This window comes from Phyllobates terribilis, unplaced genomic scaffold (assembly GCF_046119375.1).
Source record: "Phyllobates terribilis strain yellow unplaced genomic scaffold, ASM4611937v1 Scaffold_7__3_contigs__length_470593459, whole genome shotgun sequence".
NCBI lineage: Eukaryota > Metazoa > Chordata > Amphibia > Anura > Dendrobatidae > Phyllobates > Phyllobates terribilis.
The window spans coordinates 457,874,260-457,897,617 of NW_027362767.1; the positions used below are offsets into that span (position 1 = coordinate 457,874,260).

The 23,358-nt window shown below is 48.5% G+C and overlaps 1 protein-coding gene across 4 annotated transcripts in view; it reads left to right on the top strand.

Annotated features, from left to right (window-relative positions):
* Positions 1 to 627: 627 nt before the first annotated feature.
* Positions 628 to 23,358, top strand: part of PCDH19 (protocadherin 19) — a 236,536-nt gene continuing 213,805 nt past the window's right edge. For 2 of the 4 annotated variants that reach the window (XM_073642197.1, XM_073642198.1), the window contains exons 1-2: positions 628 to 3,808; positions 10,894 to 11,008. In XM_073642197.1, the coding sequence (XP_073498298.1) occupies positions 1,656 to 3,808; positions 10,894 to 11,008 (2,268 nt within the window). In that variant the 5' untranslated portion in view covers positions 628 to 1,655. Of the gene's footprint in view, positions 3,809 to 10,893; positions 11,222 to 23,358 lie in introns of all 4 variants that reach the window. The other 2 variants (XM_073642196.1, XM_073642195.1) reach the window with 2 other exon arrangements.

The window sequence follows — 23,358 nt, forward strand, 5'->3', positions numbered from 1 at the left end:
CTGGTCTGGAGATGTCAGCAGAGACAGGCTGCGCTGCCCTGTGGAAGGGGTTAATGCATGGTGCATGCCGGGTGTAATGAGCCGCTCAGTGCTCTGCTGCCTGCAGGAGCACAAGGAGCAGCCTCCTCCTGCACATGCACCGCCGGCCGGCCGGCCTGCCTGCACTGATGCATGGCTGCATGCTCGGGAGATGAGGACTGTCATCACTGGCCTGTGCCCTGCATTCCCAGAGCAGCTCCTGACTCCTGCACACAGGACGGTGCCGGCAGCAGAGCTCTCTCCAGGCTGCAACCTTACTGCTAAAGCTCAAGGACACCGCAGATCCTCAGATCTAGCAGCAAAAAGCAGCTGATTGTGGAGCTGCGGGAATCACTGCATCTGAGGAGTGGGACGAGAGCTCAGAGATGTGAAGGGACCGAGGCAGGAGCAGAGATCCAGCATCAGCAGCAGCAGCAGCAGCAGCAGCAGCAGCAGCAGCAGCAGCAGCAGCAGCAGCAGCAGCACCCTGGACAGCTCCTCTCTGCAGCCCCACTGCTGCTGACTGCTGAAGTTTTACTCCCCTGCTCGAAATTTGAAGCTCCCCAGCTCCAATGAGAGAGTCCCACACCCCCTCCTCCCCCAGCAGCCGGGATAGGCTGCAGCCTGGAGCCTCTGCGCCCCCTCCCTGCTCCTCTCCTCTGTCTCTCTCTTTACAGACTGCACTGGCAGTAGTTAGCAGCAGCAAAGCCAGAGAGCCAGCTAGGTGCCTATGTCTATGAAGTACAGAGGGGCACCAGAGGAAGCAAAGCACTGGGGGCTGCAGAGGGAGCCTGGCTGCCAGCGGGGGCAGAGGATGGATTGACACCAGCCTAACACTTGGATTGTAAACTACTTTGATTGGGATTTTGTTGCACTGACAAGAAGGTTTCTAGCGGAGAGGAGGCGTCTGGAGGGCTCGGGCTCCGCAGGACATCACCGGGAGATTACCGACTGTCCTGCTGCGATTATACTGGATTTATCTGCTGCAAAAAAAATCAGGGCGGGGGGCTGTGTGCGCCCACCTGCTCGCCTCCCATCACCCGCACTTTCTGGAGATCACAGGCAGAGGTGGGACTTGGCTTTTCTTGGCAGCTCCACAATTGCAGATGCCGGTGGGCACCGAGGTCTGCGCAGATGAATGAGCGCTGCTGACACTCGTCCTCACTATCGCATGTGTGCGGCTATGGAGCAGATGCGGCTGCGGCAGGTCTGAGGCTCCCTGACATGGTAGCAGACGCCTCATCCAGGCAGCTGTGCGCTCACTGATGAATGACTGCGAGTCATGAGGACGCGGTTAAAGTGTCCATCCAGAGCGCCCTGATGCCGGCTTCTGCCTGAGCCGCCGGCTTCTCCTGAGCGGTCGGCTTCTCCTGAGCGGTCGGCTTCTCCTGAGCCGCCGGTCCTCGGGCTGAGCGGTCGGCTTCTCCTGAGCCGCCGGTCCTCGGGCTCAGTTGTCGGCTTCTCCTGAGCGGTCGGCTTCTCCTGAGCCGCCGGTCCTCGGGCTCAGCTGCTCTCTTACATTGGGCTCCACAGGAGCTGAGACTGCACCGCAGCAGGCGAGAAGAAGCGGCGCCTGTTGGAGCCTCGGTGCAGCCCTCCTGCATCTCAGCCGGTGCATCCGCTCCTCGGTGCGGACTATGTGGCTGTGGAAGGAGATGGACCTGCTGCCCGTCCTGCTGCTGCTGGCGGTGTCCTGGACCCGGAGCCGGGCGCTGATTAACCTGAAGTACTCGGTGGAGGAGGAGCAGAGAGCCGGCACCCAGATCGCCAACGTCGCTAAGGACGCCAAGGATGCCGGCTTCGTGCTGGACCCCCGGCAGCCTGCCTTCAGAGTGGTCTCCAACTCTGCCCCCCACCTGGTGGACATCAACGCCTCCGGGGTGCTGGTGACCAAGCAGAAGATCGACAGGGACCTTCTCTGCCGGCAGATGCCCAAGTGTGTCATCTCCCTGGAGGTCATGTCCAACTCCATGGAGATCTGTGTCATCAAGATCGAGATCAAAGACCTGAACGACAATGCCCCCAGCTTCCCCACCGACCAGATCGACCTGGAGATCTCAGAGACCGCCAGCCCCGGCACCAGGATCCCCCTGGAGAGCGCCTATGACCCCGACTCGGGCAACTTTGGGGTGCAGTCCTACGAGATCACCCCCAACGACCTGTTCGGCTTGGAGATTAAGACCAGGGGGGATGGCTCCAGGTTCGCAGAACTGGTGGTGGAGAAGACCCTGGACCGAGAGACCCAGTCTCACTACAAGTACATCATCACCGCCCTGGACGGGGGCGACCCCTCCAATTTCGGCACCGTGGAGCTGAACATTAAGGTGATAGACTCCAATGACAACAACCCGGTGTTTGAGGAGGCGGCATACACGGTGACCGTGCCCGAGAATGCCCCCCTCAGCTCCACCGTCATCGACCTGAACGCCACCGACCCCGATGAGGGCACCAACGGGGAGATCGTCTACTCCTTCAACAGCTACGTGTCCGACAAGACCCGGGAGCTCTTCAAGATCGACCCCAAGACCGGAGTCATCACCGTGAGTGGCGCCATCGACTACGAGGAGGGTCATGTGTACGAGATCGACGTGCAAGCCAAGGACCTGGGACCCAACTCCATCCCGGCCCACTGCAAGGTGACGGTCAACGTGCTGGACGGTAACGACAACGTGCCGGTCATCAACCTGCTGTCAGTCAACAGCGAGGTGGTGGAGGTGAGCGAGAGCGCCCCCCCTGGCTATGTCATCGCCCTGGTCAGGGTCTCCGACAGGGACTCGGGCGTGAATGGAAGGGTCCTGTGCAAACTGCTGGGCAGCGTCCCCTTCAGGCTGCAGGAGTATGAGAGCTTCTCCACCATCCTGGTGGACGGCCGGCTGGACAGGGAGCAGAGGGACCACTACAACCTCACCATCCAGGCCAAGGATGGGGGCAACCCCTCCCTGCAGTCCACCAAGTCCTTCACGGTGAGGATCACCGACGAGAACGACAACCACCCTCACTTCTCCAAGACCTTCTACCAGGTGATCGTCTCCGAGAACAACACCCCAGGGGCCTACCTGCTGTCGGTGTCGGCCAGAGACCCCGACCTAGGATTAAATGGCAGCGTGTCCTACCAGCTGGTGCCCTCCCAGGTCAGAGACATGCCCGTCTTCACCTACGTCTCGATCAACCCGACCACCGGGGACATCTATGCCCTCAGGTCCTTCAATCACGAGCAGACCAAGGCTTTTGAATTTAAGATCTCCGCCAAGGATGGAGGAAGCCCACCTCTGCAGAGCAATGTGACAGTTAGAGTCATCGTGGTGGATGTGAATGACAACACCCCAGTGATCGCTGCCCCCCCACTGGTCAATGGCACCTCGGAGGTCTACATCCCCCGGAATGCCGGCATGGGCTACCTGGTGACGGTGGTGAAGGCTGATGACTATGATGAGGGCGAGAATGGCAGGCTGTCCTATGACATCACTGAAGGGGACAGGGGCTTTTTTGAAATTGATCAAATCAATGGGGAAATCAGGACCACCAGGACATTCGGTGAGAACTCAAAGACCACCTATGAATTGATTGTAGCAGCTCAGGACCATGGGAAACCTTCACTCTCTGCTTCTGCCTTGATTTTAATTTACCTGTCCCCTGCCCTGGATGCCCAGGAGTCCATCGGATCTGTCAACCTGTCCCTGATTTTCATCATTGCCCTGGGATCTATCGCTGCCATCCTCTTTGTCACCATGATCTTTGTGGCTGTGAAATGTAAGAGGGACAACAAGGAGATAAGGACCTACAACTGCAGGTAAGGAGCCCACCTATCATCCTTGGAGTAATGTGCAGTGTGACCAGGGTCCTACTCTGCTAGAGCCGCAGCACAGGCTTTGTATCTTTTCTCCAGCGCTCTCTCTGCTATAATGTATCTTTCCCTCTCTTCTGTCTATTGACGCCTGTGCTGCTCTCTGTTAGTTGTTTCTTTTTAGCTCTGCGGACTTCAATACATTGAATTAGGGACGTTGTATCACAGGTCTCTGGCAATGAAAGAGTTAAGGATAGCTATAGACGTTTGAATGCTCAGCATAGGGATGCACCTAACGATGGGGGTGAGGGTTGTGCTACTCTATATATTTTAGGAATATCAGTGAGTAACTGTTGCAGGTGTCTGCACATAGCCAGTCACTAGCCTTAGTGGCACTGCTGCTGTCAATGAAGCAGGTTGTAGGAACACGCTGCACTTCCCTCTTGTCACCATGAGGTGGCGCTGTGAGCTCGAGGAATGCGCAGTCCTGCTCCTGGATTGTGAATCACAGTTGGAATTTGAAAGAAAACAGAATGAAATGAAAACATAATGATTTTTACATTTCACTGCGTGCCTTCGGAGGGGATCACATTCAATCCAAGCCCCCTTCTTATCACAGCCCCCTCCCCATAATAATGGCAAAAAAAAAAATACTTAATGAAATCAGAAAATACTGAAAAATAAGCAGCAGTTAGAGGCAGATTAATTATTGATTCAGTTCTTATCAGCTTATGTCAGATTTTTAAGCACTTACTTCTATCACACAGATTGCAAAAGCAACAGCTCTGCTGGGGAAATCACCATCAGCCCCCCTCCAGAATGCGGTGGGAGTCCCCTGTATAGGGGCTGGGGGGCTGCTGCTGATGATGCTGATGCATGCTATAATGGAGTGTGGCGGTCCTATGAAGCCGTCATACAACATTTCCTTCATTTAGTCTATTGTCAGCAGAACAAAAAAAGTTTGGTAGACAAACGCTAACCCCACATGAATATCAATCAGCTCCCATGTGGGGCAGCTGCTGCCGAATATTCTGCTAATCTGGTTACAGGAGGAGGGAAAGGCGCCCAGATATCCATTATCACATCACACGCCATGGGCCAGCCGCGCCGGGGAATGGGAGCCATGGGCCAGCCGCTCCGGGGAATGGGAGCCATGGGCCAGCCGCGCCGGGGAATGGGAGCCATGGGCGAGCCGCGCCGGGGAATGGGAGCCATGGGCGAGCCGCGCCGGGGAATGGGAGCCATGGGCCAGCCGCTCCGGGGAATGGGAGCCATGGGCCAGCCGCGCCGGGGAATGGGAGCCATGGGCCAGCCGCTCCGGGGAATGGGAGCCATGGGCCAGCCGCTCCGGGGAATGGGAGCCATGGGCCAGCCGCTCCGGGGAATGGGAGCCATGGGCCAGCCGCTCCGGGGAATGGGAGCCATGGGCCAGCCGCTCCGGGGAATGGGAGCCATGGGCCAGCCGCGCCGGGGAATGGGAGCCATGGGCCAGCCGCGCCAGGGAATGGGAGCCATGGGCCAGCCGCGCCAGGGAATGGGAGCCATGGGCCAGCCGCGCCAGGGAATGGGAGCCATGGGCCAGCCGTGCCGGGGAATGGGAGCCATGGGCCAGCCGCTCCGGGGAATGGGAGCCATGGGCCAGCCGCTCCGGGGAATGGGAGCCATGGGCCAGCAGCTCCGGGGAATGGGAGCCATGGGCCAGCCGCGCCGGGGAATGGGAGCCATGGGCCAGCCGCGCCAGGGAATGGGAGCCATGGGCCAGCCGTGCCGGGGAATGGGAGCCATGGGCCAGCCGCTCCGGGGAATGGGAGCCATGGGCCAGCCGCTCCGGGGAATGGGAGCCATGGGCCAGCCGCTCCGGGGAATGGGAGCCATGGGCCAGCCGCGCCGGGGAATGGGAGCCATGGGCCAGCCGCGCCGGGGAATGGGAGCCATGGGCCAGCCGCGCCGGGGAATGGGAGCCATGGGCGAGCCGCAGATTAGTAGGCATTGTAGTAATGTACCCAATATCCAGGTATGAATGTCACTGAATATAGAGAGAGAGAAAGATACATGATAGATAATAGATAGATAATAGATAGATAATAGATAATAGATAGATAATAGATAAATGATAGATAGATAGATAATAGATAATAGATAGAGAGATAATAGATGATAGATAGATAATAGATAATAGATAGATAATAGATAATAGATAGATAATAGATAAATGATAGATAGATAGATAATAGATAGATGATAGATAGATAATAGATAGATGATAGATAGATAGATGATAGATAATAGATATATAATAGATAGATGATAGATAATAGATGATAGATAGATGATAGATAGATAATAGATAGATGATAGATAATAGATATATAGATAATAGATAAATGATAGATAATAGATAGATGATAGATAATAGATAGATAGATGATAGATAATAGATAGATAAATGATAGATAATAGATAGATAATAGATAATAGATAGATAATAGATAGATAATAGATGATAGATAGATAATAGATAGATGATAGATAATAGATAGATAATAGATAGATAATAGATAGATGATAGATAATAGATGATAGATAGATGATAGATAGATAATAGATAGATGATAGATAATAGATATATAGATAATAGATAAATGATAGATAATAGATAGATGATAGATAAATGATAGATAATAGATAGATAATAGATCATAGATAGATAATAGATAGATGATAGATAATAGATAGATGATAGATAGATAATAGATAATAGGTAGATAATAGATAGATGATAGATAATAGATAGATAATAGATAGATGATAGATAATAGATAGATGATAGATAGATAATAGATAATAGATAGATGATAGATAGATAATAGATAATGGATAGATAATAGATAGATGATAGATAGATGATAGATAATAGATAGATAATAGATAGATGATAGATAATAGATAGATGATAGAGAATAGATAGATAATAGATAGATAATAGATAGATGATAGATAGATAATAGATAGATGATAGATAATAGATAGATAATAGATAGATGATAGATAATAGATAGATAATAGATAGATGATAGATAATAGATAGATGATAGATAGATAATAGATAATAGATAGATGATAGATAGATAATAGATAAATGATAGATAATAGATAGATAATAGATCATAGATAGATAATAGATAGATGATAGATAATAGATAGATGATAGATAGATAATAGATAATAGATAGATGATAGATAGATAATAGATAATGGATAGATAATAGATAGATGATAGATAGATGATAGATAATAGATAGATAATAGATAGATGATAGATAATAGATAGATAATAGATAGATGATAGAGAATAGATAGATAATAGATAGATAATAGATAGATGATAGATAGATAATAGATAGATGATAGATAATAGATAGATAATAGATAGATGATAGATAATAGATAGATAATAGATAGATGATAGATAATAGATAGATAATAGATAATAGATAGATGATAGATAATAGATAGATAATAGATAGATAATAGATAGATAGATGATAGATAATAGATATATAGATAATAGATAGATAATAGATAGATAATAGATAGATAGATGATAGATAGATAATAGACATATAGATATGATAGAATATTGATAGAATGTTGTGGAACTACATGTTCCATCCTGGCCTGATGGAAGGTCATGCTGTGATTTGTAGTTCCACAGCAGCTGGTTGGTTGCTGCCTCTTCTTGCACAGCTGGATTCTTGCCTTTGTAGTAAATCAGGTTTATTTTGGCTGAACCCCAGAGCCCCCTGCGCCCATGAGAGAGGTGCACAGTGCTGTGGGTAGGTGGGCTGTGTGTATATATACATTGCCTGTAGAATGAGTGAGCGTTGATGTCGGGGGCACAGATGATGCACGCTGCGCCTGAGCCTGTGCCGGCTATCTGCAGAGCCTCGGCCCCCTGACTACTGTGTGTATAGTCTGATTTCTGCAGGACGGGGGTCCCTCCAGTGCCTATAGAGGATAATGCAATTTTACAATCCCCCCTCCCATTTTTCCATAAAAAAACACAATTCTGTGAAATTCAGTCAAAATGAGAAAATGATGGGCAGGAGAAGATTAAAATCCCCTCTCCCGGCCCGCCTTCATGAGTATTTCACCTGCTGCCGGGCGGCGTTCTGCGGCTCCGGTGCCCGGCTCTTTAATTCTCTGCTTTTATTTCCGTCATGATGGAAATGTCATCGGCACTGAACAATAAATCCATGTCATATTTTTTAGTTTTATGTGACATTTCCAATTGCAGATCGTGGTCCCCATTCATTATCGTCACTTAGGTCGCTGGGATTCTTTCGGGATAAAAAAAGTGACTCTGAGATTAACCCCTCATTGCCTGCACCTCTTTGACCTTCCCAGTGCAAAAAGACGCCCTGATCACGGCCCTGAAATAGCAGCAAATATCCAGGTAGCTAATAAAATGCCATTAATATAAGTCATCGCGGAATTCAGGACGGACCCCGTGGCATCAAAACCTATAGGGACCCCTGTTGCCCCCCAGCTATACACCTTCTGAGTGAACTCAATGTGTCGTTATCTGCCCCAATCACTGTCACATTAATAATGAGGGAAATCCCAGGAACAGAAGAGGCACCAACCCCATAGAAATGAGAGGAATCTGCCCTGGCGCAAGTCTCTGGGCACCGGCGCGAGTCTCTGGGCACCGGCATGAGTCTCTGGTGGGCACCGGCGCAAGTCTCTGGGCACCGGCGCAAGTCTCTGGGCACCGGCGCGAGTCTCTGGGCACCGGCGTGAGTCTCTGGTGGGCACCGGCTTGAGTCTCTGGGCACCGGCGTGAGTCTCTGGTGGACACCGGCGTGAGTCTCTGGGCACCAGCGCGAGTCTCTGAGCACCGGCGCGAGTCTTTGGGCACCGGCGCAAGTCTCTGGGCACCGGCGCGAGTCTCTGAGCACCGGTGCGAGTCTCTGGGCACCGGCGCAAGTCTCTGGGCACCGGCGTGAGTCTCTGGTGGGCACCGGCGTGAGTCTCTGGGCACCGGCGCAAGTCTCTGAGCACTGGCGTGAGTCTCTGTGCACCGGCGTGAGTCTCTGGGCACCAGCGTGAGTCTCTAGGCACCGGCCTGAGTCTCTGGGCACTGGCGTGAGTCTCTGGGCACCGGTGCGAGTCTCTAGGCACCGACGTGAATCTCTGGGCACCGGCGTGAGTCTCTGGGCACCAGCGCGAGTCTCTGAGCACCGGCGCGAGTCTTTGGGCACCGGCGCGAGTCTCTGAGCACCGGTGCGAGTCTCTGGGCACCGGCGCAAGTCTCTGGGCACCAGCGTGAGTCTCTGGTGGGCACCGGCGTGAGTCTCTGGGCACCGGCGCGAGTCTCTGAGCACTGGCGTGAGTCTCTGGGCACCGGCGTGAGTCTCTGGGCAGCGGCGCGAGTCTCTAGGCACCGGCCTGAGTCTCTGGGCACCGGCGTGAGTCTCTGGGCACCGATGCGAGTCTCTAGGCACCGACGTGAATCTCTGGGCACCGGCGCGAGTCTCAGGGCACCGGCGTGAATCTCTGGGCACCGGCGTGAGTCTCTGGGCACCGGCGTGAGTCTCTGGGCACCGGCGTGAGTCTCTGGGCACCGGCGCGAGTCTCAGGGCACCGGCGCGAGTCTCTGGGCACTGGCTGGAGCGGCGGCCGCCCAGTATCCAATGCTTCTCATGGCGGCGCCTGCACTGGGCTGCAGCCTTGTTTTCGGCACTTACTTAGCAGCATTTCCATCCCTCGGTCATTGGGGGCTGCTAAGCTCCTCACGCTCCAATGCTTGGAAGAATAGAGGAGCCTTAGGTGAGATGTGACTGCTCAGTCACTGCGGATAAAGATTCCTGCACTGTAGTTCCCAATCAGCAAACCTCCCAGGCAGGACAGGTAATCATCACACACATCCTCACCTCACAGCAGACGCCACACACCATCGCTCTGATCATGCAGATGTAGCAGAGCTGGGGGCTTCTGGTGATATCAGGGGGTTTTACATAGGTAAAGCTATTGCCAGCGATGTGCAGTGACGCTCCGCCAGCTGTGCTGGGAATAGGCGCCATCATATGATACGAGAGGAGCCTCGGCCTGTAGAGATTGGTAACATTGTCCCCGAGAGGATAATAGTAGTGAAAAACCCAACTGATCCCGGCAGCGAGCCGTCAGCTCTGCTACATCTCCAGCCTGCCGTCAGCTCTGCTACATCTCCAGCCTGCCGTCAGCTCTGCTACATCTCCAGCCTGCCGTCAGCTCTGCTACATCTCCAGCCTGCCGTCAGCTCTGCTACATCTCCAGCCTGCCGTCAGCTCTGCTACATCTCCAGCCTGCCGTCAGCTCTGCTACATCTCCAGCCTGCCGTCAGCTCTGCTACATCTAGCACCATTCTTTTCTTTCTTTTTCATGAGCAGGTGTGGCGCTTGGATATACTGGATATAGTGCAATGACTGCAGTGAGGAGCGGGGGCCAGGGCATTCTCGGAGTTGTAGTTCCACCCCACAGACGGTGCCCTCTCTCCAGTCCACGGCTGGATTCACACTCTGTATTGTTTCCCATCCACCGTAGAGTCTAAGCCTAGAAGTCTCAGCTAATTAGAGCTTATTCTGTAAATCTATAAACTACATACTAATTAGGAGGCCATAAAATATCAAATAGACTCTCCAACGTGAAGATAAGAATGAGACAATTAGTCTCTTCCCGTATAGAGAGGCCCAACGATGGCTGAAGCCAATGCAACTTGCAAGGTTTCTAGCAGGATGCAGCGTTTCTCGGCTCGGCCAGCAGAAGCCCAATTAACCCCTAGAACTTCCAATTAATAAGCTGGAAATCATAGGGTCACGTCTCCTTACATGAGCGTAATTAGAGGATGAAGTAGGAGACACTTGTAAATCATCAGAGCATCAACCTCTGGAAAGATGGAGATAAAGCCGGAGAGGGATAGAGGGGTCCAGATGGTTTGTCTAGAATTGATGGAATTTGCTTCTGCGTTCATTAATGTTGGGTTGCCGTGTATTGCACAGAGCCATAATAAAACTTGCATGTGTTTGCACCTTATTAATGTTGTCTTGCAGAATAGCTGAATATTCCTATGGACACCAGAAGAAATCCAACAAGAAGAAGAAAATCAGCAAGAACGACATCCGACTGGTGCCTCGAGATGTGGAGGAGACGGATAAAATGAACGTGGTGAGCTGTTCCTCCCTTACTTCATCACTAAACTACTTTGACTACCACCAGCAGACCCTTCCACTTGGCTGCAGGCGATCAGACAGCACCTTCCTCAATGTGGAGAACCAAAACACAAGGAACGCCGGGTCTAATCATGTCTACCAACACACCTTCACCAACCAGAGCCCTCCTCAGCCCGACCTCATCATCAACGGGATGCCCCTTCCGGAGGTGAGTACAGAGCAACCACCTTCTCTTCCGCTAGCCTCGTGGGGTCGGTAGCATGCCCAGCATGGCAGCTGAGATGCGTTATGGGTCACACATAGTCTCCAGTCATTGAACTTGTATCTTTGTCTATTTGCTTTTCCATTGTTGTTCTTTTACCTCCTTGACTTGATCGATGTTTCTTTTTGGTGACTTTTTTCAGAATGACCATGAAAGTAGAATTTGTTTCTTAGGAATCTCGAGATGTTACTTATCAGTATGTTCCTTGTAATGCTCATATCTCATGGAGAAGCCCACAATCAATGGGTGAATGTGAAATGGTTGTTGTTCCTGTGCCCTCCATGATCCTTGTGTTCGGGGGCCATTGGACACGTTGTCTACATTAGTGATGGTTGACATGGTAGAACGATTGCAGGAATTGTCCATGGTTTATTTCTCTAGTGGAGGGACACAGTTCTCTACTCTCCATCCTAAACCCTCATATTCACCCCTGTCGTGAGGGTTCGGGGGAAAGTGAAACCTTTGTTAAGAAACTGAAGATATTTTTACATTGAGTCAAAATGTTGCAATTTCTATAACTGCTCGGTCCTGAAGCTTTGGGCGGCAGCGGCTCTTATTGCTCCTTGGGTTGGCTCCATGCACCATTCACTTCACTGGATCCACCTGTAGACAGGGCTGGCGAAGCTTTTGGAAGAAGGCCGCCATGTTTTTCTAAACCTGAGCAAAGTCTTTAAGGTTTTTCAAAAAGACCAAATTTTTGGAAGGTGATGATTTCTAGGCGTCTGCAGAAAGTTCTTACGTGGTCTCTGTTTTCTACCAGAAATAGTCTCTCGTCCATCATTATTTTAATCTGTGGCCTAGAAATGCGTAAAAGACAGAGCGGCGGCCCCACCATTGTCTCCGCTCCGCCATAATGTACCCGGGTGAGCTCAGACTTATAATGTACCGGGGTGAGCTCAGACTTATAATGTACCGGGGTGAGCTCAGACTTATAATGTACCAGGGTGAGCTCAGACTTATAATGTACCCGGGTGAGCTCAGACTTATAATGTACCGGGGTGAGCTCAGACTTATAATGTACCCGGGTGAGCTCAGACTTATAATGTACCCGGGTGAGCTCAGACTTATAATGTACCGGGGTGAGCTCAGACTTATAATGTACCGGGGTGAGCTCAGACTTATAATGTACCCGGGTGAGCTCAGACTTATAATGTACCGGGGTGAGCTCAGACTTATGATGTACCGGGGTGAGCTCAGACTTATGATGTACCGGGGTGAGCTCAGACTTATAATGTACCGGGGTGAGCTCAGACTTATAATGTACCGGGGTGAGCTCAGACTTATGATGTACCGGGGTGAGCTCAGACTTATAATGTACCGGGGTGAGCTCAGACTTATAATGTACCCGGGTGAGCTCAGACTTATAATGTACCGGGGTGAGCTCAGACTTATAATGTACCGGGGTGAGCTCAGACTTATAATGTACCCGGGTGAGCTCAGACTTATAATGTACCGGGGTGAGCTCAGACTTATAATGTACCGGGGTGAGCTCAGACTTATAATGTACCCGGGTGAGCTCAGACTTATAATGTACCGGGGTGAGCTCAGACTTATAATGTACCGGGGTGAGCTCAGACTTATAATGTACCGGGTGAGCTCAGACTTATAATGTACCGGGGTGAGCTCAGACTTATAATGTACCGGGGTGAGCTCAGACTTATAATGTACCGGGGTGAGCTCAGACTTATAATGTACCGGGGTGAGCTCAGACTTATAATGTACCGGGTGAGCTCAGACTTATAATGTACCGGGGTGAGCTCAGACTTATAATGTACCGGAGTGAGCTCAGACTTATAATGTTCCGGGGTGAGCTCAGACTTATAATGTAGCGGGGTGAGCTCAGACTTATAATGTACCGGGGTGAGCTCAGACTTATAATGTACCCGGGTGAGCTCAGACTTATAATGTACCGGGGTGAGCTCAGACTTATAATGTACCGGGGTGAGCTCAGACTTATAATGTACCGGGGTGAGCTCAGACTTATAATGTACTGGGGTGAGCTCAGACTTATAATGTACCGGGGTGAGCTCAGACTTATAATGTACCGGGGTGAGCTCAGACTTATAATGTACCGGGGTGAGCTCAGACTTATAATGTACCGGGGTGAGCTCAGACTTATAATGTACCGGGGTGAGCTCAGACTCATAATGTACCGGGGTGAGCTCAGACTTATAATGTACCGGGGTGAGCTCAGACTTATAATGTACCGGGCTGAGCTCAGACTTATAATGTACCGGGGTGAGCTCAGACTTATAATGTACCGGGGTGAGCTCAGACTTATAATGTACCGGGGTGAGCTCAGACTTATAACGTAGCGGGGTGAGCTCAGACTTATAATGTAGCGGGGTGAGCTCAGACTTATAATGTTCCGGGGTGAGCTCAGACTTATAATGTTCCGGGGTGATACAATGTGTCCTATTCATCTCCTGCTGTGGAATTCTTTCCAATATTGATACATTTGTATCTGAGAAACCTTCTTATTTTAGAATCCGGTCATCCTTCTTTGCGGAGTATTGTTTTCTTAATTGTTCAAATTGGCCACATCGGGACTCGGTTGTGAAGTTTAGATCTCATTATTAGCTTGTTACAAAATTAAAACAACAACAGCCAAATTGGCAGAAGAGATGAGTCGATGTGATGTGGAGAAATTAATTATCTGCGGACTTTTTAAATTTCAATCAAAGATATTAGAGTAAAAGGACGTCTCCCTCCTCTCGGCACTCGCATCGCTTTCATGATGAAATAAAGGGTATGAAGTTTGGTGCAGGATTTAATATGTGCAAGCGAAGGCTTTACAATTAATTCTTCCTATTACTGAAGGCATATGGGAGATAAATTGTAGCCAATAGGAGGATGGTTTAATTGCTGAGATGGATACCGGGATTGTTAGATGCTTTGTTTGTTTGGTTTCTTGGTCGGTAACAGTTTGGATAGTTTGATGGTTGGGTGGTAGATTAATTATTGTTTATCTAGTTGCAGAGATGATCAGTCGCTTATTTACAGCAGCCGGCCAGCTTCAGAACAGCACTTGCATGCTCTATAACAAAGAGCTTGTATGTGCTGCACTCCTTGCGTAAGAGACCGACCAACTCTGATAGGCTGCATTGGTGGCCGGTAGCCTTAGCAACGAGCAGCAAACTGTGCAATTTATAATCCCTCCGTTCTGGAGGACTGAGAAGATGTTTAATGCCAAGTGAATTTTACTTTTACAAGCATTTTACAATTTTTACCATTTATCCTTTGACGTTGACCCCTTTTAGTATTTTTCTGAGTTCACAAGTTACGGACACGCTGTGCCCGAGCTGCATCGTCAGCGGTTTTTCTATTGACTTCTATTAGCTGCAGTTGACGCCCTGCAGCGACCTCCTGGGCGCATATTATTTGCTCTGCATCTGCATTGTGTGAATCCAGCCTTAGTTTTCCAGGTTGCTTGGTTAGTTATTTGATTGAAAGTTAGATTCTTTTTTTTCCTTTTGAAAAATGACCACAGGGGGCAATAATGTCCCCTCAATACACAAATGTATCTTCTATGACCATGTTTCGCCATCTTACCATAGATTCCAGATTTCTTCTGATTCGATGATGAGTACATGTAACTACATAGGCAGATATTAATTTACATAGGGGATGTCCAGGAAATCGATGCCCCGTCCTCAGGATAAGTCATCAGTATCAGATTGGTGGGGGTCGGACACCTGGCACCCCCACAGGTCCGCTGTTATCAGTGTCCTACACTGCCGAAGTACACAATGTACAGAGCAGCAGCGCCACAGCTCTGTAGTGGCTGTTCTCAGTACTGCAGCTCAGATCACATTCACTTCATGTTATCCAAAAATGGCTGCTACACAGTGTACAGAGCAGTGCTTCCCGGCTCCTTGTACTATGTGCGTCTTACAGCCGGGGGGGGGGCTGGACAGGGAATAGCGCTGGGGAGGTTAAATCTTTTGTAAGTGCTTTGGCATGCCCAGAGCACTTAAGCTTCATTCACTTATTAAGTAAAACAGCGATTTTACACTCAGCAACAGAGTGCATAAATATAAGCATGGCTGGCATTATCATTCAGAGAACATCACCATATCAGTAGTTTGGGGTCTGGATCATTCTGACGGGTTCCATTTAACTCTTTGTTGTGGGGATAGAAACCAATATAGAGTTTCCTGAATTTCTACTTCCGGACCCCTCTGAACATTTCTGGTGGTCTATATGCAAATTGCCTCTTCAGAGAAAAAGAGGACTTGCACTCTATAGCGCCACCTATTGGAAGCAGCAATCCTACAAGTCACAATCTCCCCTTTAACGAGTCGTGCAGTATGACTTAGGATCAGAATCTCAGTTTGCAGACACGGTGTTTCGGGCTGTTGGCCCTCGTCAGTGCAAAGTATGAGAACTGATTTGGCTAGGTCTATAAAGAGATACATTTTGGTAAAGGGATTGTGCTGCCAATGCCAAAAGAAGGATGGGGAATGGATGGGGTTGGGCTCCTGCTCTTGCACCTGGATACAAAGTGCAAAAAAAGAGCTACTTTATTCTAAACTGATACATTCATCTTCAGCTTTCTTTGCTCTCTGGGTAGCAATACCAGAGGCATCAGACAAACATTTCCTTCTCCAGTCTTCAGAGAATGGATACAAGTTATCTCCCCAGTGTGAGCGATTCTCTGCGGAGCCCCTCACAATGGCTGCTATCTCGGCTGCATATTTTAGGTTTTGTGCATTTTTCTGCCGGCCCGATCTGCTCCCTTAGGATTAAACGCCTCATTCTGTTTATTTCTAAAAGGCCTGGGTCTGATAAACACAAATGAAAGTGAATTGGGGGCTGAGTGGAGGCGCTCCGCCGCTATTAGGGGCTGGATCCCTTTCTTCTGTTGCAGTTCGCAGCTCATTATTTTTACTTGCAGCAGAAATCCGAGCAGGCGGCACATAATGTAATCGCATCTGCTTATCGCTGGAGTGTGCCGCCGCTCCAGCACAATGCTGCAAGGGAACTCTCCAAAATGACCACCTGTCTGTCAGGGAACGCCGCCGCGCTTGTTGTGATATGTGGCTGCTCTTTAATGAGAGAAGCTTTTAGTTTAACAGTTGTGATTCTTGAAGAAGAGATCCCCAGAGAGGAGATGTTCTCCTGAAGAAATATTCCATGGAAGACTGGAAGGAGTTTGTTTTCTTTTTCCTCATATTTACAAACCAGCGTTTACTTTATTGTTTTTTTATTATAGCGTAAAATTCATATTTTATTGCATCCGAAAAATAAAACGTCATTAAAAAATATATTTGTTTTAGAGCGATGGTTGCAATGCAACTCTATGGAGAGATAAAACATTATTTATTAATTTTCTGGACCTGTTATTCCATTCTCTGTTCATCCTGAGCTCTCAGGCTCATGGAGAAAATGCCAGCGGTTTCTAAACTTTAGAAGGTTGAGAGAGAGGTACATGTATTGAAGATGACACCGACCGCGGATGCTGTAACTTCAGCCATTGAGCTTGATACTTAGCTTGTTACATTGTGTTCTATTTGGTGGTTGGTTGGATAGTAATAGGGTTTTTTTTAGGGTTTAGATAGTTTATGGGTTGGGTCGTTGGTTGGATGGACACTAGTATGTTTAGCTGGCTGGTTTATTATTTAGTTGGTTGGGTAGTAGTATGGTTGATTTATGGGTTGGTTTGTTAGTAATATGGTTGGTGTATGAGTTGGTTGGTTGGTTGATTGGGTAGTAAAATGGTTGTTTTATGAGTTGGTTGGGTAGTAATATGGTTGATTTATGAGTTGTTTTAGTTGGTCGGGTAGTAATATGATTGGCTGATGAGCTGGTTGGTTTATGGGTTGGTTGCTTGGCTGGGTAGTAATATGATTGGTTTATGAGTTGGTTTATTAATGGGTAGTGATATGGTTGGTTTATGGGTTGGTTAGTAATATGGTGGTTTATGGGTTGGTTGGGTATTAATATGGGTGGTTTATAAGTTGGTTGGGTAGTAATATGGTTGGTTTATGAGTTGGTTGCTTGGTTGGGTATTGATATGGTTGGTGTATGAGTTGGTTGGGTAGTAATTTGCTTATTAGTTGGTTGGTTTGTTGGGTAGTAATATGGGTGGTTTATGGGTTGGTTGGGTAGTAATATGGTTAGTTTATGAGTTGGTTGCTTGGTTGGGTATTAATATGGTTGGTGTATGAGTTGGTTGATTCATGGGTAGTAATATGGTTGTTTTTTTAGTTGGTTGGGTAGTAATGTGGTTGGTTTGTGGGTTGGTTGGGTAGTAATATGGTTGGTTGGGTAGTACTATGGATGGTTTATGAGTTGTTTGGTTGGTTGGGTAGTAATATGGTTGATTGGGTAGTACTATGGATGGTTTATGAGTTGTTTGGTTGGTTGGGTAGTAATATGCTTAGTTTATGAGTTGGTTGCTTGGTTGGGTATTAATATGGTTGGTGTATGAGTTGGTTGATTCATGGGTAGTAATATGGTTGTTTTTTAGTTGGTTGGGTAGTAATGTGGTTGGTTTGTGGGTTGGTTGGGTAGTAATATGGTTGGTTGGGTAGTAATATGGATGGTTTATGAGTTGTTTGGTTGGTTGTGTAGTAATATGGTTGGTTGGGTAGTACTATGGATGGTTTATGAGTTGTTTGGTTGGTTGGGTAGTAATATGGTTGGTTTGTGGGTTGGCTGGGTAGTAATATGGTTGGTTTATTAGTTGGTTGGGTAGTAATATGGTTGGTTGGGTAGTACTATGGATGGTTATGAGTTGTTTGGTTGGTTGGGTAGTACTATGGATGGTTTATGAGTTGTTTGGTTGGTTGGGTAGTAATATGGTTGGTTTATGAGTTGGTTGCTTGGTTGGGTAGTAATATGGTTGGTTTATGAGTTGGTTGGTTAGGAGTAGTGTGCATGCTTTGTTATATAGTTAGATTGTGTGTAATTGGTTGAGTATTAGTTTGGTTCATTGCTTGGTTGGATAGATTGTTGACTGTTGTGTAGCGGATGTAAGGACACCATAGACTATGTAATGGCAGAGATTAGTATTTGCCAAGATTTATCTTTCCATCATGGTTCATAAGAATTCAGGAAGGGTGCAGGGAATTCTTAAAAACCTTTTATGAAACCTAAAATAATCTGATAACAGAAAACCCTTGTGGTGACAATAACTGACTCTAAGGAGCTGTGCACACAATGTCTTTTACACGCCGGCGTACTTGTGGTGTTTTTCCTGATGCGTCTATGATGACATCTTCTCTTACGTGCTTTATGGACGCCACCAGAAGGGTCGGGTCACTTCCTTTATCCGCTTGTCATCCTACATGAAATGACATAAAACTGAACATGTGAACAGCGAGTTGATTCTACATTGTTGTGCATGTATGCACTCTTATGGGCATTTTTTTGCGCTCTTTCAGGTGGGGTGCAGGCAGAATCTCATGTGCACAAAGACTTAGAGTAAAATATTCCTAACAATTCTCTAACAGCCATAAATAAAGCCTCTCAAATCCCCAGTGGATGGGAGAAGCCACGTGAAAATGTGACCCTATATCATGGCTATTGAATTGTCTTGGTGACCACTATACTGGGCGACCTCATCACTGACGCCCATCTACACAGGGCAGCCCTTTATGTCAAAAATGATCACTGGTCCCATTGGCCACAATGCTGAGTAGAATCAGCCATAAGCAGACGGATGGAGTTAAGAAGTCATTAACCACAATGCGAGAGTCTCTGCCGAGTATTTGCTTCCATTTGCAATGTTTTCTTTGGCGGCATCTGCTCTCATCTCGTTCCGCTTTGTATCAGTTCCAAGGAAGAAAATGTAACATCTGCAAAAGCCGGATCTTTGTCTTTCCCTCCTCGTGGCCCCGGCTTGACACGTGCTCAGAATCCCCTATTGAAGGCGTAAAGGAACTTCCAAGGGGATCCTTGTTGTTCACATCACAGGGCTTGGCGCTTCCTACACAAACCTTATTGCTTGAAATTGATTTTGTCTTCCGGGGCTTTTTTTTTTTTTTTTTTGTGATTTACTTAAACAAGATAATGCCGGAGAGAATGCGGCGTTTGGATCCATCCGATGTGCGCTGTTTATTTATCGCCTTCCAGCATCTGCCTGTTTATCCTCCGCGCAGTCTCTTATGATTGAAGGAGATCTGAGCAAAAAGCAAAAGCCACCGAGAAGCCGGCGAGGCGATCTGATGCGCACCGAGGCTTTTCACTTTGTGTGTGAAGTCTTCATATTGGCTCGGTGATTACACGCGGATGTCACCGAGCCTCCGAATGATCGTGCAGGAGATAAATCCGCCTTTAATGGATCCGATGTAAATAAAGCGCTATCTCTAATTGTAGCTGGTTGTTCTGTTGACCGATGGCTCAGATAATGGAAAATTCCACCGGTGAATAGCACTATCTACTGGCTAGGTGATATATGTGAGTTTGGGGGAGGTTTATCCACTTGGGCCCCCCATTGGATGCCTCAGCTAGGACTTTGTCATTCCCATTTAATCACACGAGAAAGTCTGTATGAGCAACAATGGCTCATGTGCAGCTCTGCCCCATGCAACTCAATGAGAGCTGCAGAAGCAACCAAGTAAAATGATGTAGTACTCTGCGCAGCCCCTTTAAGTCCCCAAACCTGTAAAAGCCGGAGGTCTCATTGCTGGGACCCTTCATGTCCTGTAAGGAACCGCTTAGTGAATGCTGATTTGGAAAGTGAAGCGAAGCTTGAATGGCCGCTACTGCAATCGTATATTTGTCCTCTGTCCGTCAGAAAGATGCGTGAATGAGTGAATCTTGTCCCCGTCTTCTCCGCATATTCCCTAATGACGCTCCGAGCTTGTAAGATGTGAACGTCTCCTTCAGAGATGATCGGTCGCCCGGTGAAGTCTCCGGTTCTCGCTCTTGTTTTATTACCGCTCGCCTGAGTTTTCTGCCTTTTTTAATCCGCCATATGGTTCCAGAGATAAGGGTTATTTGATTTAGTGCTGATTTGTATGATCTTTCCAAGTGGGCGTGGCTCACAGGGTAATTATTCAGAGCAGCTGAAAACACGCCCACTTGTAAAGATCACAGGAAAAAGGAAAAGGCCCAAATCTCTGCAACCAAAAAAGTGGAAAACTCAGGGGAGCAAAATCTGGTGACGACGTCCTCTGTAAATGACTGCAGCCCCCTGCAGCCCCCTGTTAATGGAGTCCAGGTGGTGAGATGTATTTGCTGTAGTCTCATAGGTTCCTGCTGTTCTGTGATAATGGAGAAAAGTATTCAACTGCGGGAAAAAGAAAGATCCTACAGGGCTTGAAGACCCTCGGCATGAATGTGGGGGCCTTCAGTGCATAAGGAAAATCCCATATGGCCATAGGAAGACAAGACTCTTGACAGCACAGGTTTACTCACCAGCGGTACTTCTTTAGCGACAGACCCTCAGCAGACCCTGGGTAGACCCTCAGCAGACCCTGGGTAGACCCCCAGCAGACCCTGGAGAAACCCTGGGCAGACCCTGGACAAACACTGGGAAGTCCCTCAGAAGACACTGGGCAAACCCTGGGCAGACCCTCAGCAGACCCTGGGTAGACCCTCAGCAGACCCTGGACAAACCCTGGGCAGACCCTCAGCAGACTCTCAGCAGACCCTGGACAAACCCTGGGAAGTCCCTCAGAAGACACTGGGCAAACCCTGGGAAGACCCTCAGAAGACCCTGGACAGAGCATGGAAAGACTCTGGGTAGAAAGTCAGCAGACCAGGGACAAACCCTGGGCAGACCCTTGGAAGGCCCTGGCAGTCATTTGGCAGACCCTGGACTGATCCTTTGCAGATCCTCGGCAGACCCTGGGCACTTCTTCGACAGACTCTAGACAGACCCTCGGCAGACTCTCTTAAGACCCTTGGCAGCCCCTCAGCAGATCCCCCAAGCAGACCACCAGCAGACCCTCAACAGAACCTGGTGAGACTCTTGGCAGATCTGAGGCAGACCCTAAGACAGACTCTGGACAGACCCTGGATAGACCCTGGGCAGACCCTAGGTAAGACCCTGGACAGACCCTCAGCAGGCTCTGGACAGACCCTGGACGGACCCTCAGCAGACTCTGGACAGATCATGGACAGACCCTCAGCAGACTCTGGACAGACCCTCAGCAGAGCATGGGCAGACCCTAGGAAGACCCTGGACAGACCCTCCTTTTCCTGTGAGCTCTGATGTCACCTGTACCTTCGTTAATCTCAGGCTGTGTACTAGATGCAGCAGAGTTGCATATGCTGATGAAGGCTTAGTGCTGTGTAATCCTTCCTCCTCCTCATCTGCCCTGAGTGTTTACTTACAAGCCCTAAAAATAAGATTTCATGCAAATTCAAGGTCCTGAATGATCAATCTCTGTCCTGGATGTTTTGCATCTAGAGGCGCACGCCCGGCACTGCCTGCCCCCGTCTCTGCCCCCATACCTGCACCCATCCCTGCCGTGGGGGTTAATGCAATGCAGGGAGACATCACCCGTCGGATTATTCCCTGCCCAGCGTGGCTCGGGCGTCGGGGAAAACACTGGTTTTCCCTATAGATATGTCAGTTTCAAACTAACAAAATTCTAGAAGGTACATAGTCGGCCCCAATGGGGAAACACTGCCTGCACTCAGCAGGGCTTTGATGGCTTCCGTCCAGGGCTCGAGTAAAATCCCTGAAAAATAGAGTTCAGATGTGTGTGCCCCTGATGGAGCCATTCAGCGCAATGAGACACAGTCCAACGTTCTCCATTTCTGCTCCTTTGTGGTGTTATCCATATTTTCAGATGAGCACAAGAACATAGTCATCAATATCTCAGTCCTGAGAAACCCCTCGGCAAGGTCCCTATAGCTCTGCACCATGGAGCAGTGGGCGCTCTGTGCACCACCACCTCGGCACTCAATGTAGATACTATGGAACAAAACTTTTAATGCAGTCCAGGAAAACAACAAACGTTTCGGCCAACATGGCCTTCATCAGTGCAATCCGGCCGCTGGGGAGATCAGGAGTGGAGGGGGAAGAGGAACGCTGCGTCACCCAAAGGAAGAGGATGTGATGCTGGAACGCAGTGTCCACCACTTGTTCATGTGCCTGACACAGCGTCCCTCTTCCCCCTCCACTCATGATCTCCCCAGCGGCCGGATTGCACTGATGAAGGCCATGTTGGCCGAAACGTTTGTTGTTGTCCTGGACTGCATTAAAAGTTTTGTTCCAGAGTAGATACATTGAGTGCCGAGGTTTTTCTCACACAAGTTTGGTTTTGGATCCTTCTCGAGCACCTTTTCCGGTAGAGCTGCGCTTCTTTTCTGATTCTGTGCTCCCCCATGTGCTGCCTCCATATTACATCGGATGGAACGTGGCACAGGTTCTTTTCTGTTGGGTTTCATATGATCAGAGGCATAGGCTTCTATAGGTGCAGTATAGACCATAGGCTTCTATAGGTGCAGTACAGACCATAGACTTCTATAGGTGCAGTATAGACCATAGACTTCTATAGGTGCAGTATAGACCATAGACTTCTATAGGTGCAGTATAGACCATAGACTTCTATAGGTGCAGTACAGACCATAGACTTCTATAGGTGCAGTATAGACCATAGACTTCTATGGGTGCAGTATAGACCATAGGCTTCTATGGATGCAGTATAGACCATAGACTTCTATAGGTGCAGTATAGACCATAGGCTTCTATAGGTGCAGTATAGACCATAGGCTTCTGTGGGTGCAGTATAGACCATAAACTTCTACAGGCGCAGTATAGACCATAGACTTCTATAGGTGCAGTATAGACCATAGACTTCTATAGGTGCAGTATAGACCATAAACTTCTATGGGTGCAGTACAGACCATAGACTTCTATGGGTGCAGTATAGACCATAGACTTATATGGGTGCAGTATAGACCATAGACTTCTATAGGTGCAGTATAGACCATAGACTTCTATAGGTGCAGTATAGACTTGTAGCCGTCTATCAGTACAGTATAATCCCATAGACTTCTATAGGTGCAGTATAGACCATAGGCTTCTATAGGTGCAGTATAGACTTCTATAGGTACAGTATAGACCATAGACTTCTATAGGTACAGTATAGACCATAGACTTCTATAGGCGCAGTATAGAC